This window comes from Mytilus californianus, unplaced genomic scaffold (genome assembly GCF_021869535.1).
Source record: "Mytilus californianus isolate M0D057914Y unplaced genomic scaffold, xbMytCali1.0.p SCAF_1, whole genome shotgun sequence".
NCBI lineage: Eukaryota > Metazoa > Mollusca > Bivalvia > Mytilida > Mytilidae > Mytilus > Mytilus californianus.
In genome coordinates, this window is record NW_026262581.1 from 75,239,095 (window position 1) to 75,251,888 (window position 12,794).

Here is a 12,794-nt window from a genome sequence, read left to right on the forward strand (position 1 = left end):
ATAAAGAAGTCATTAATTCAAGATAGTATTGACTTTGTTACGAGAGCTTCAACTTAACATTGATTCGGCTGTGGCAGTAATTATTTAATTGGACTTGATCACGTATTTTAATAGTGAACAGTAATACGATAACACTCCTTTCATGTATATACCAATTGCTAATATATTTGTTTATTAACCTGTTACTTTCTATGCATTAAATTATAATTCACGCGGATGTAAAGAAAAGATCCTTTTGACTGTGTTTAAAGAAATGTACTTTTCTTTACGTTTTTGAAGTTTTTGTTCACAGTGGAATATTACATTTTGAACCTTTTATTTTTTATAGCATTCTATCTTGTTTAATGTCTTATTCTATATACAGTTTTACACCCCAAAAAAATGTCCAGTCTACAAACAAGTCTGTAATTGCCTCTTACCATTGTATTCTTTTATAAGTGTAAATATGCATTCTGAAATATATACGGTGTGCATCTCTGTAACAATGTAATTTGGTTTGTTGAGAAATAAAGATATATATTGCGCAATTCAAAAATGCATTCGTAACCGTATAGACATGATGTATATAGTTCTCGGATTCTTATACTATATTATTTTTTGGACTTCTAAATTTCAATTGCCCCCTTGGTGTCTCCCCTCTATTTTTGTTCTCCATATGATGTTTTGAAAAGAAGAAAAAAAATAGAACTGTATTACAATGACTATGCATAAAACAAAATAAGTTTTACTGTATATTCTCCCTGGATATTCAGTAATAAATGTGATAACAGGAATACTGATGGAATGCTTTACATTAAGTATTTTGTTAAAACAGCAAGGACTGCAATTAAGAATTAATGAATGTTAAAAAAAAATAAAAATTAAAAAAATGCTGTTTTCAATAAACGATTAAATATATGGTTCACCTACTGTCTTTATGAGGAAAAGGGGACAACTTATTCAAGCGTTTGAGTATCTTTTAAAAATAGCAATTCATAATCTGATGTTATAAAAATATGGATCTTATATGATTTCCAAAGAGACAACTATCCGCCAGACACCGGTGGATGAGGATGAAAACAACTGTAGGGCACTGAACGTCCTTCAACAATGAGCAGCTCCATATTGTACAGTTAGCTATAAAACAACCAGATTTACGAAATATAAAACAATTCAAAAGATAAAACCAACAGCCTAATTTTTTAAAAACAAAACACGAAATAAAAGGAAGACAACAGCAAACAGCAACCCCTGAATAACAGACTCCTAACATCAGAAATGTGACATTAGGAATCTGGCAAAGTTAATCATGTTTGTGAGCGTTCAATCCTCTCCTTTCGTTTGACAGTAATGTAACAGCACAAAATAAGAAAATATTATAAAATCGGTTTGATAAGGCTTAACTCATTAGATCGGCACTAATCACGCAAAAACAAATTACCAATAAGACAAAAATCAAATGCTACAGTTCTAGGAATACTAAAAAAAAGAGAGAGACAACATAAATAGTCTGAGAAAAAGATGGCCTTGTGAAATGCTAAAATATTAGGCTTGTTTAACAATTTGTTATTTGCTTCATGTGTGTATCGCCTCTCTCTTTCAAAGTTCACCGGAGCCTTAATGAAAGTTCACTGTTTCTTCTGTGGATGATGGTGTATTATTAATGTGTATACGATAACATATTTCATCTGTTTGATACTTTTGAATAGTCTCATTCATTGAATTGAAATAGCTTCATTGTTTTCTATAGTGTGCATGTCAAAAATGGTATACTCAGTTATCTTACACAAAAACTTCATCGTCCATTAACTACATTGTGCAAACATCTTAAAGTTTATTTAAGGCAACGAATGCACTGCATGTTGACTTGGATTGCTACACACAATTAGAACGCAACAACTGTCTTTTTAAGGCTACACCTTTATATGAAAAAAAAGCAAATTTACAATAATTGGATTGAATTTTGATAACTTTTAAGTGAATGATTAGTTGAAGATTTTTGTACAATTTGTAAATTTAAAAAAAATAGTATTGAAATAATTTACTTTATGACGCAAATTTTGAATATGATTTGCAAAAAAAATGTATTCGGTAATTGGTGTATGACAATGAAGATATTATTTAGATCTTTATGATATTCAATAATAACACAGATGTTTAACATTGAGCTTTTTCCATTATATAAAGTCAAAGATCAATTACGTTTTAATCCAGATTACAATTGATTATTGACAACTAGTGCACAATAGTATGCTAAAAATAACACTCAATGAATAGATAAAACGTTAGTACATGAAAATAGATGATTAATGAAGTGTAAATTCATTATAAATAAGTATATTTAATTAGATAATCTTGTTATTGTACAATATTGAAATGAATTTTCTAAACTAGTTAACGTCAATTTGACGCAAATAGAATTTGAAAAAAATGTCCATTTTCTCCTACAAACACAAAAACACAAAAAAAATTTACAAAACGGACAATTCGAGTCTAAAATCTGCAACAAACTGGATGATTGTTAATTGAGTATATATTGGCTATAACTCCTTGTTTGTATCGATGTTATTATGATATTGCAACAACTTAGACATATGACAGACAGAATAGCAAAAGTTATTTTAAATAGATGTTTATTATTCACAAGTATCTGTTATCAATTTGAATTTGATAAATATTTAGGCTCGTTGAGTAAATAAAAGGAGACGCACGATATACGTTAAAATGACACCAGTCCAAAGAAACGAAGTAAACTTAAACATATATAAGTATTGTGTCAATGCATACAAAAACAATTGAATTATCTGTCTCTGGACAACTATGATATCATTTGAAAAAGCAGAAAAAAGACATACATGTAATTGTAAGTATCCTGTATCGAATCCGTTAAAATTTATTGTTATAAAAATGAAAGAACGAATTACTTTATTTATTTTTCTATGTAGTTTGTTTGTGGTGTTTGATTGAAACCATATGTTCGTTTCTAAAACATATTTTACTTCTTAAGATATATATATATTTTATTTAAGCTGCCACCAAATTATACGCCTGGTATCTTTTATGTTTTTCTATCATAACTTAGTAAATGCATTCAGGCCATATACTAGAATTTTGAGTGTTTATGTATATCTAGATACTTTCTTATTAATAAAGTTTTAGAATCATATATTTTACATATACGTTGTGTGGCATGCTTTTATGAGATTTTAATGTTTCAAGAATAACGAAATGATATCTTATTTTAAATCAATTTTTAATTAGCTACAATATAACTATATACATCTTTACTGTCCTACATTTACAAAAGCAAAAACATCATTTACGTTCCCATTACATGAATGTTTGTGACTGTTTAATTGTCATTATTATCAAATTGATGACTTTTTAAACATGATTCAACTGGCGGATTCGACCAAATTCCCACATCTTACCAAAATGGATCTGAATACGTATTTATATGCATACTAAAATTTGTCAATAAATTATAACATTTTATAGTTTTGTTACAATGTTTGATAACTACTTTTTGCGCCATAAAGGATATTTTGCATTTATATATTTATACCAAATATACCTTAATGTAATTTAACAACTTACATAACTTATGAAAGACTAATTGACTGCAGCTTAATTTTTTGGCATCGAGCATCACTGAAGAGACATTGATTGTCGAAATGCGCATCTGTTGCAGAAAAATTGGTACCGTTTATGTTATTAATCAACTGTAACATTTTATTAGTTCTTCTTAAAATGAGTAAATCAGAGTATATATTATAAGCCTGGCAAGCCTTATGAAACAATTCTTTAAATATAAGTATGGTGTTTTCGCATGTTTATCTTTGGGTGTTACTGATGAAGGTACATTCCGAAAAGCGATTCGGACGCACGAAACTAATAACGTGGTATGATCCATCAAATATTATTTCATGTTGAAGTCTAGTAAATGAATATAGAATAAATGTTCAGAGAAAAACTGGTTTTGTAGCCTCTAAAAAAAAACTATAAAAATGGCTACTTCAAAATCATCAGCATTTTGAAAAAAACGCATAAAAATTTAATCAAAACGTACTTTTGTTTTAGAAGGAAAGTGTTGTTTACACATATAATAATATGCACACTATTTTGTACCAGAGACTAGTATTGTGATCACTTTCTAAAATAATTGTACAAACAGGCACCTTGTCTTTGCCTTAACTTATCTCTGTCAGATTTGCCCAACCTCATTCTACAGTCTTATCCATTACACTTATACAAAAATATTATGAAGATATGATAAAATATTTTGGGAACTTGAAATCAGGTATAAACATGGAAAAAAAAATCGAGGTTATCATGGTGTCATCATTTGCAGGTTTAACCAGAGAGGAAAGTTCTTAATGTTAGGTTCATGTATATAAATTTGCGAGAAAAAAAAATCAACCGACAGACAAAAATACATGATAGACGAAGGCGATTGTCAATGTAAAACTGGTCCATAAAGTCTGTACGAATTATTATTTGTACAAAATCACAACTTTTCAAATGCATATACTCGAATATCTAGTATAATATATTTCAAAATGACAAATAAAAATGGGTGCATAGGTTGCATTTCGTAAATACAGCTGTTTCACAAACCACGCCTCTTTTGGGGAGATATATAATATTCATAGATATTTTGTTTTGTTTACCCACTGGTTCCCAGATATGATCTCAATGTTTCATCTCGTAAAGACATAACTTGGGAATGTTACCAGTATAGATACACATGAATAGCGGCCAAATTGAAATCTGAGGAAGATCCAAAGTGAAGGGAGGGGTAGTACAGAATTTTAGTATAAGTTTAAACTCTTAGAAGTTCGAGCGTATAAATGTTGACAATATGCCCTATATTTTGACTTTTAAAAAAAAGTAGTGCATATGAGCTTTCCATTCTAGGATATAAATGTTTACGAAACTTCATAGTAAAAGTGGTACAGTTTTAGCCGTAAAAGGAGTTCCTATGGGAAACTGCATTGACTATATATACAGAGTTGCAACCTAAACACTTCTGAATGAAAAGGGTATAAATAAGAATATCCTTAGGAATTGAAAGTCCGGGGATAAAATAACTTGGTGTAGTCTGTGTGTAGATATTTTGTTATATACAAATAGAAAATGTTTACTTTTTCCATGTTTTTGAATTATTACTTATGCGGGTGAATTATGTGCACTTTTAAGTTGTGTACACACAAAAAATCTAATCATTTGCGTGCGTCACAAACCATATTTCATTCGCGTCAAAACAAACTATTTCATTGCGCCAATGTATACGAGAGAAAAACTCGTCAGAAAATAATCGGTTAAGATTATTTTGGACACTGAATAAACAATCTAGACATAATCAGTACGCTAAGAAACTTAACATATAAGTTAGAAACTATTGATAAGAAGGAGGTGCATACTTGAAAATCACAAGTTGGTCATATCTAACTTGTCATAAATGCAATGAAAACAATAATATTTGCTGTATTCCAAACTTTCAGAAATCGCCTCAAGAACAGTATTTTATTGCAGTCTATATCAATGTTAAAAGAAGATCTTTTTTTTTAATAGCAATACCTTTTCTTATAGCAGCCATACAAACAGGTCCCAACGTAATTTCACGAGTAGAACTATTTGATTTAGATTCATAAAATTGTACAGGTTAATTGGATTACATAAAACCACTTAACCTATATTCATTGGTGATATTTATTTATTCACACTACAAAATGACACATTCAAAGAAAATATTAGATACATCAATGTTATGTGTTAAACGTTAAGGACAAAAAGCCTGATTATTTTTTGTTTGTTTTAAAAGGGTTGTATATTTTGCAAAAAATATCGTCCTACCCCAGTCTTTTCGTTCATGTGGATACCTAAAGTCTTTTATTCAGCAACTGTTAGTGTAACATTAGCAAAACGACTTGTGCCAAATGTGAAGCAGGATCTGCTTACCCTTCCGGAGCACCTGAGATCATCCTTGGTTTCTGGTGGGGTTCGTGTTGCTCCATCTTTAGTTTTCTATGTTGTGTTTTGTATACTGTTGCTTGTCTTTTTGTCTTTTCTTTTATTGCCATGGCGTTGTCAGTTTATATTCGACTTATGAGTTTGAATGTCTATTTGGTATCTTTCGCCTCTCTTTTTCTATTAACTTGATCGCTAAATGCACCATATATTATTATCTTGGATTTTGATTAGTTGATAACTTGTGTATTTTTCACGTATTTTTTTTATCAGATGAATGTTGTCCATATTTCATAATAGCCGTTGAATATGCACATAGATGTACATGTTGCAGTGTTCACGGAGACGCTTGATCATTTGTGAGATTTATTAAACCGTTTTTTGTAACGTCTTTACAGCTAAAGATAATTGGAATTAAATTTGGAATAATTAGTATAATCATGGTTATTGCTATTCGTTATAATTAAACAGATATATCTTGTTCGGGTGGAATATTTAAGAAATATTCTAGTCTTTAAAATAAAGTTCACTCACTAAAAGGTTCAGGAAATGTACTTTCTTTCGACTGGTTTGAAAATACCCCTCTGGACAATATATCTGTTCAGTATCAATATGAGAAAACTTGACCATCAGTACACATCAATGGGCGCGAAGCATCCGTAGGAATTTAACGTAGTCTACGTAAATTGTTCAATCAAATCCTAAATGATATTGTTTTATAAATACGGTAGTAATTTTACTTTTTTTTTCACAAATGATATGGTACTGTATGAAATTTTACGTAGTTAGTATAGTGTAATTTTCATTACGCCAAATTAACGGTTATGGAATGGTTTTTAATCTTTTATTGATCGTCTAATTTCTATTGGTTTATAAAACCCGTTGAAAAAGATATTTAAACCGCAACGTTTTTCATTTTTGATTCAGGTATTCGGTACTTAAGTGTAAATATGATATCTTAAATTTAAAAGTTATAAATGCTGAAGATTATCTTTAAACTGTTTTACTAACTTGCATAACATCGGTAAAGAGTATATCCTAAACAAGAAAATATGAGTTGCACTTCAGTTTCAATATCTAATGGATATATCCAGTCAGCATTGAACTTATACAATGTAAATGAAACAGTAACGTACGCATGTAACACGTTTTATACACTCTCCGGAAACGCTGTAGCTACGTGTAAAGATGTTAATGGCACGTGGTCCAGTATACCTTCATGTAAACTGGTCTTTTATGATAATGGTAAGTTCAACTTGTTCATTTTATTATTTTCATGTGCTTTTAGATTGCTTTTAAAAAGTGTGTTTTTTCAACTTTGAATTGTAATCGTGATTATATAATAGAAATATTTTATCATCAATATGTTTTTTTTTCAAAAATGATTGAAACAAAAGTAATCAGTAAAGGACGTTTTACGTATTATTTGAATTCCTAGTTATTTTTCTCGCAATATGTATATCTTTCGGTAAATAATTTTGATATACTAAAGTTATAAACGCCTGTGACGACTAATATTTTGTTTATCTAATTTTTTTTATTTCAATCAAATGGCATTTCCCTTTTCTTACATTATTAAGCGTTCCTGTCCTAAAATTCTACCATGGTTCATTAGAGTATCATTTTTCATCTATTTGATTCTCTTAAAAAAAACAAGTACAAACAAATAAAATAACAATACTTAAAATTAGGCAACTGTCACTTATGTATAGGAGGATACAACCACCATAATCTCATAAAATGAAAATTTCCGATTCAATAAAATTATCTTAATGTGACCATAACTGCTGTAGGGCTTAATGATTTCTATATCAGCGAACTCAGTACTTTGAGTTTGATTTTAGAAATTACAAACTTTTTTTTTACACGGTACTACTTTTTTTTATCCGTCGACCAGTTTCAGAACTGATTTTTATTGTAATCATCAATTGGATATGATAAAGTGGAGGCTTGAGTCCTGAAATAACTCGTTTAAATTTTTGATCGATTTACGAATTTTAAATACCGGTAAACTAATGTCGTTTTAATTTAATCCACTTACATGTTCGTGTGTCTGTCCAAAATCTTAAACCTGATGAGATATATGTTGTTCGTCTGTTTTATGTCCTTTGTGGAATGTTTTTGTTGATTCCTGAGCTTTGATAGTCTCTGTTCATTCATTCTCTAAATGTCTTACGTGTTCATTTGTTGTTTGTTTTTGTCTCTCTCATTGGCATATAACATTTGGGTAAATTCAGATTAACGTAGATTCTTTGAAAGTTGCATACCTGAAATATGATAATGTATTTCGGAATTTTATCAAAATTATAAAAGCTCATACAAGAAAGTTTGGAACAAAAAGAACCCTAAAGAATAGCTAACATAAAGAACTAAGATCGACTGTGTTATGTAAAATTTAAAACAAAATATATCCACTGAGAGATTATGAAGTATTTCTAGTGCTGGTAATGAAGTAGCATATGAATGAGGCTGTTACGGACTAGCATTAGTGCAGTTGTATCGCTTGATGATACCCTTAGGCACTAACAGTTGTGCAATTTTATTGATGGTTGATGATGGTATGGACTAACAGCGGTGCAGTATACACTTATCAACTATCAGTAGTGAAGTTGTATCTGTTTATGATGCCCTTTGGGACTAGTAGTTGCACAGTAGTATCGATGGATGACGTCTTTGTCGACTAGCAATGGTGCAATAGTTTTTCATCGACTAGCAGTGATGCTAGTGATGCTGTAGTATCAATGGATGATACTTTCTCTTAGAGAGTAGCAGGGATATAAAAGTATCCTCAGTTAACCGAAAATGAAAAATATTCGCTTTATATTTTTCTAAAATTCATTAGAATAGCCAAAGATGTGTATATACACTGAAGCTTTGGCATAAGGAACCTTAAGAAGAAGTTAATAAGAAATATATCCATAAGTAGATGAATCTCAATTCCATTATTTTGATTGGAATGTATAAGGACACATCTTCTATTGGTAAATATTGCTAACATTATTCGATAAAAAAAAAGTTTTTGGAGATTATTTTAATTAGTACTTCCCTCAAATAAACAGATAAATTAGTTTGCATATACATGTCTTCATGATATGTCACACAGTGAAATAAATGTATTATCCTTCCCCAATGGTATCTTCTTATTTCTTTGAATTAACCTAGGACTGCGGTATTTTTGCTAATACATTTCTTTTATTTCTTTCATTAGAAAATATATTTATTCGAAGCATATCTTCCCTTGTCAATCATATATTCTTTAACATTTTATGAGCCTATGATTCAATTGTATTTGTTAAAATGTATCTAAAAATTGGAAAAGGATGATGAAGCAGTTTCACTTTCAAGGAAATGAAAAATGAAATGCAATTAAATGCAGTTTCACTTTCAAGGTAATGAAAAATGAAATGCAATTAAAAAAAAACAATACAATACCGACTAATTAGATATGTAACATATCTGAGCTATTTTTTTATTTTTTTTTAATTTGTCAATCCATCTTAACTTTTGAAGCAACAATTTTTCGCACATAACTATTGCAATTAAATGAATCTGCAGTGAATTCGATACAAAATTCACTGAAGTAATTCACTGGAACATACCTTTTGCATTTTATCGGTATTTGATCTACAAATTTAAATACAGTACTGCATTAATTATTGAATATATCAACTGAATAATTAAATGTACAAAAATAAATAATACATTTGATTTGATTCATTAGAGATTATATTTATAACTAGCTACAATTTGAGTTTTCGATGGTTTTAAGATTGTTGATTTTTTGTATTACAAAATGTATTCACTGGTATAAAGCTATATAGAATCGTATCAAAACCTTTTTCGAACAACTAAGTGTAGATCAATAAATAAATAACAAAATATTTCATGGTTGTTTAAACCATGATTTTATGCGTAAGACCTTTATAGCTGAGTTTAAAACAATTTATTTCAAATATTTTGAAATCTGTAAAGAGTAAACAATTATGTTTATAAATCTTTTTCCGAAATGTGTTAAAATAAATTTAGAAATGTAACCTCCTTGTTGACAGCATGAATATACTATTTTATGTATACAAAAAATGGCAGGTTTTGGAAATGTGTATTCCGATTTTTATGTACTAAGTTATATGAATATCTGGAGATGTGTAGTATGCGTCAAAGAACTAGCAAATAAAAAAAATATCGTTTAAATGAGCTCTATATAAACTTTAAATTCGTTTCGGATTAATATTTTAGAAAAAATAACTAGAAAATGAAATTGAAAAAATTAAACAAGCGGACAATATAAGTTTTCACAAATTGCTTTACATTTCTCATTTTCAATGTTTAATTAACTCCCAAAAAGAAAAGTCAACTTTTTGTCAACCCTTTATGTACAAAGTAGGCAATACATAATTATAAAAGAAGTGTTTTATTAACTTTTTGCTTGATAATCTCGTATTGATTTATTGAAGTTTCGATTTTCTTTTTTTATGTTTCGTCTCGATTTTTTAATAAGATTTTAAGAAGAGCATTTCAAACAAAGGTTGCATAAGAAAAAAATCCAAAGTAAGGGTAATATTTTTTGGTGAAATCAATTTTCTTATAAACAAATCTATTCCATACAGAAGCTGAAAATCTCTTTTTTTTTAAAGTGCTGCAGTATAAAGCTACCACTGTATGAAGCTCTTATCCTAATATCACAATTTCGTATACATACAAAATTGTCCACAGTTCCATACTTAAGGATATTGACCTGATTATATTTTTTTCAGAATATTGTAGATGAAAGAAGTTTTTACTTGATGAATTATGATGTTAAATTATATACACATTTTATTATGATAAGTTTGTGAGTAAATAAAAATATTATGTTGACAGATTAATATCACTACAATGTTAGCATTTATTATTAAACACCTAACTTCCCTTGTTTATTCCATTTAATTCTGAGTGAGGGTTTTAAGTTTATAAAAGAAACTGAATATAAATTAAACATCTGTTCGTTACAATCTTGCATGTGAAATTTAAAGTAATTCTAAATTAAACTAACATAAATACCAGCATAATAATCGATAAATACCAAATGTAAATACAGACATATTAATATGAATTAATTTCATATTAGATCAAAGTGAACACTTTATTAGAGTTTGTGCTGTTTAAACTTTTATGTTTGCCCATAAAATGACTGCAAAGGTGCAAAAATATATGTCATTTTATTAAGCAAAGAATGATATAACACTTGAAGCTCGATAATGCAACACCGAAGAGACATGATTAATTGTCGAAATGAGCGTCTGTTGCAGTAAAATTGGAATCGTAAATGTAATTATAGGCTTTCCGCTTTAAACGAATAGAATGCCGTATCTAAATTAATATATATGATCTCTATTTATCCAATGTGACTTACATAACAACAGCAAATACTAAATTTGGAATGTATGGTATAATGTAATACGAAAAAACAACGGCAATCAAATAATCAAACAAAGTTAAAAAAAACAACAAGCTGACGTTTAATCATTAAAAATAGACTTTGAAGTTAAAGTAAACGATACATTTTAAAGGTAAATAATAAACAAGTTTAAGAAAACGATATACATCTACAAATATCTTTATCATATTTATGTATAAACAATGATAAAAACAACCTCTACAAATACACAAAGGGCAACATTTGTGGTTAACATATAATAGTGCATATAAACAGTTAGTTTATAGTAAATGATCACAATATATCAATAAAGATAAATTGTTAAAGTAATAACACAGTGATGAATATGGATACGATAAGTGTGATACGACATTTCTCATTCGAGACAGTTAAATTTTCAAATTTAAAATCGATGCTTGCTGAACTTTTCAAATATTTAGAATTATTTAACTGTTGAGAGTGGAGAATTATCGCATTCGCGCATACGTATAGGATACAGATGAACATATAGTGATAAGTATGATATGTTATAATCAGCATTTATCCGTAAACGATAAACACAGATCAATAATTGACAATCATATTGATAACTATAGTTTATAAATGTTATTTCCCCACTGCTGCCCTTCAAGAAATTTTATCCGCGTTGTCATTCCAGCCTCACTTTCGTAACATGTACAAGACTTCTCATATTTCAATGATCTCATTGTTTGCTGTAAATGCAGCGCATAGTGCTTATTGACAATTTATTTTACAATAATTTATTTCATTAGTATTGTTATATAAAACATGTTAAGCTAGTAATAAATATTTTCATTAATCTTATTTATTGATGGTTTACTATTCAATCTAGGTTATAGATGCATAGATGTGGGTACATATCAGTGAGACAGCAATATTCGAATAGACTACTCTTTATAAATTGAAGCAGTATCAATATAAAATTGGCAACTGGTTTATTAAATACAACAGTATCAGACTTTATAAAATTGGAGGAGTTCTTCTTAAGGCTTAAATGTGTTTTGGTCTACAAGTTATACAGGCGATGGAATACTTTGATTGGTTATGGGATTTAGTTTGGTAAAATGATTGGTTTTATACATGATACAATAACTTGTCTGTTGAGGTATCTGTACATCTAAAACATTACAAGCCGCATAGATAGCAGTATATAAAAAAATAACTGGTCTATAATCAGGTTACAATAAAGATTACGTATTCGTGATAATAGAAATAGCAACGCATTGTCAGGATTTAAAGTATTAATTTATGTACAAACTAAAAGGGCTATTAGAGGCAAATAAGAAGTTAAACATGCTCATACAAAGTTAAAGCAACAAAATCAAATTAAATGATATTTTGAATAAGAAACTAAATGCTGTCAGTATTAGAACAATAAGTTGTACATAATAAACAAAACAAAAAACAG

The 12,794-nt window shown here is 28.9% G+C and overlaps 1 protein-coding gene across 3 annotated transcripts in view; it reads left to right on the forward strand.

Moving 5' to 3' along the window:
* LOC127707718 (uncharacterized) overlaps positions 1–12,794 on the forward strand; it is a 75,379-nt gene that overhangs the window by 40,297 nt on the left and 22,288 nt on the right. Inside the window, exon 1 of one of the 3 annotated variants that reach the window (XM_052212430.1) lies at positions 6,878–7,194. The exons of the other annotated variants lie outside the window; for them this stretch is intronic. Within the exon in view, the coding sequence (XP_052068390.1) occupies positions 7,002–7,194 (193 nt within the window). The 5' untranslated portion in view covers positions 6,878–7,001. Of the gene's footprint in view, positions 1–6,877; positions 7,195–12,794 lie in introns of those variants that run through there. 3 annotated transcript variants of the gene reach the window in all.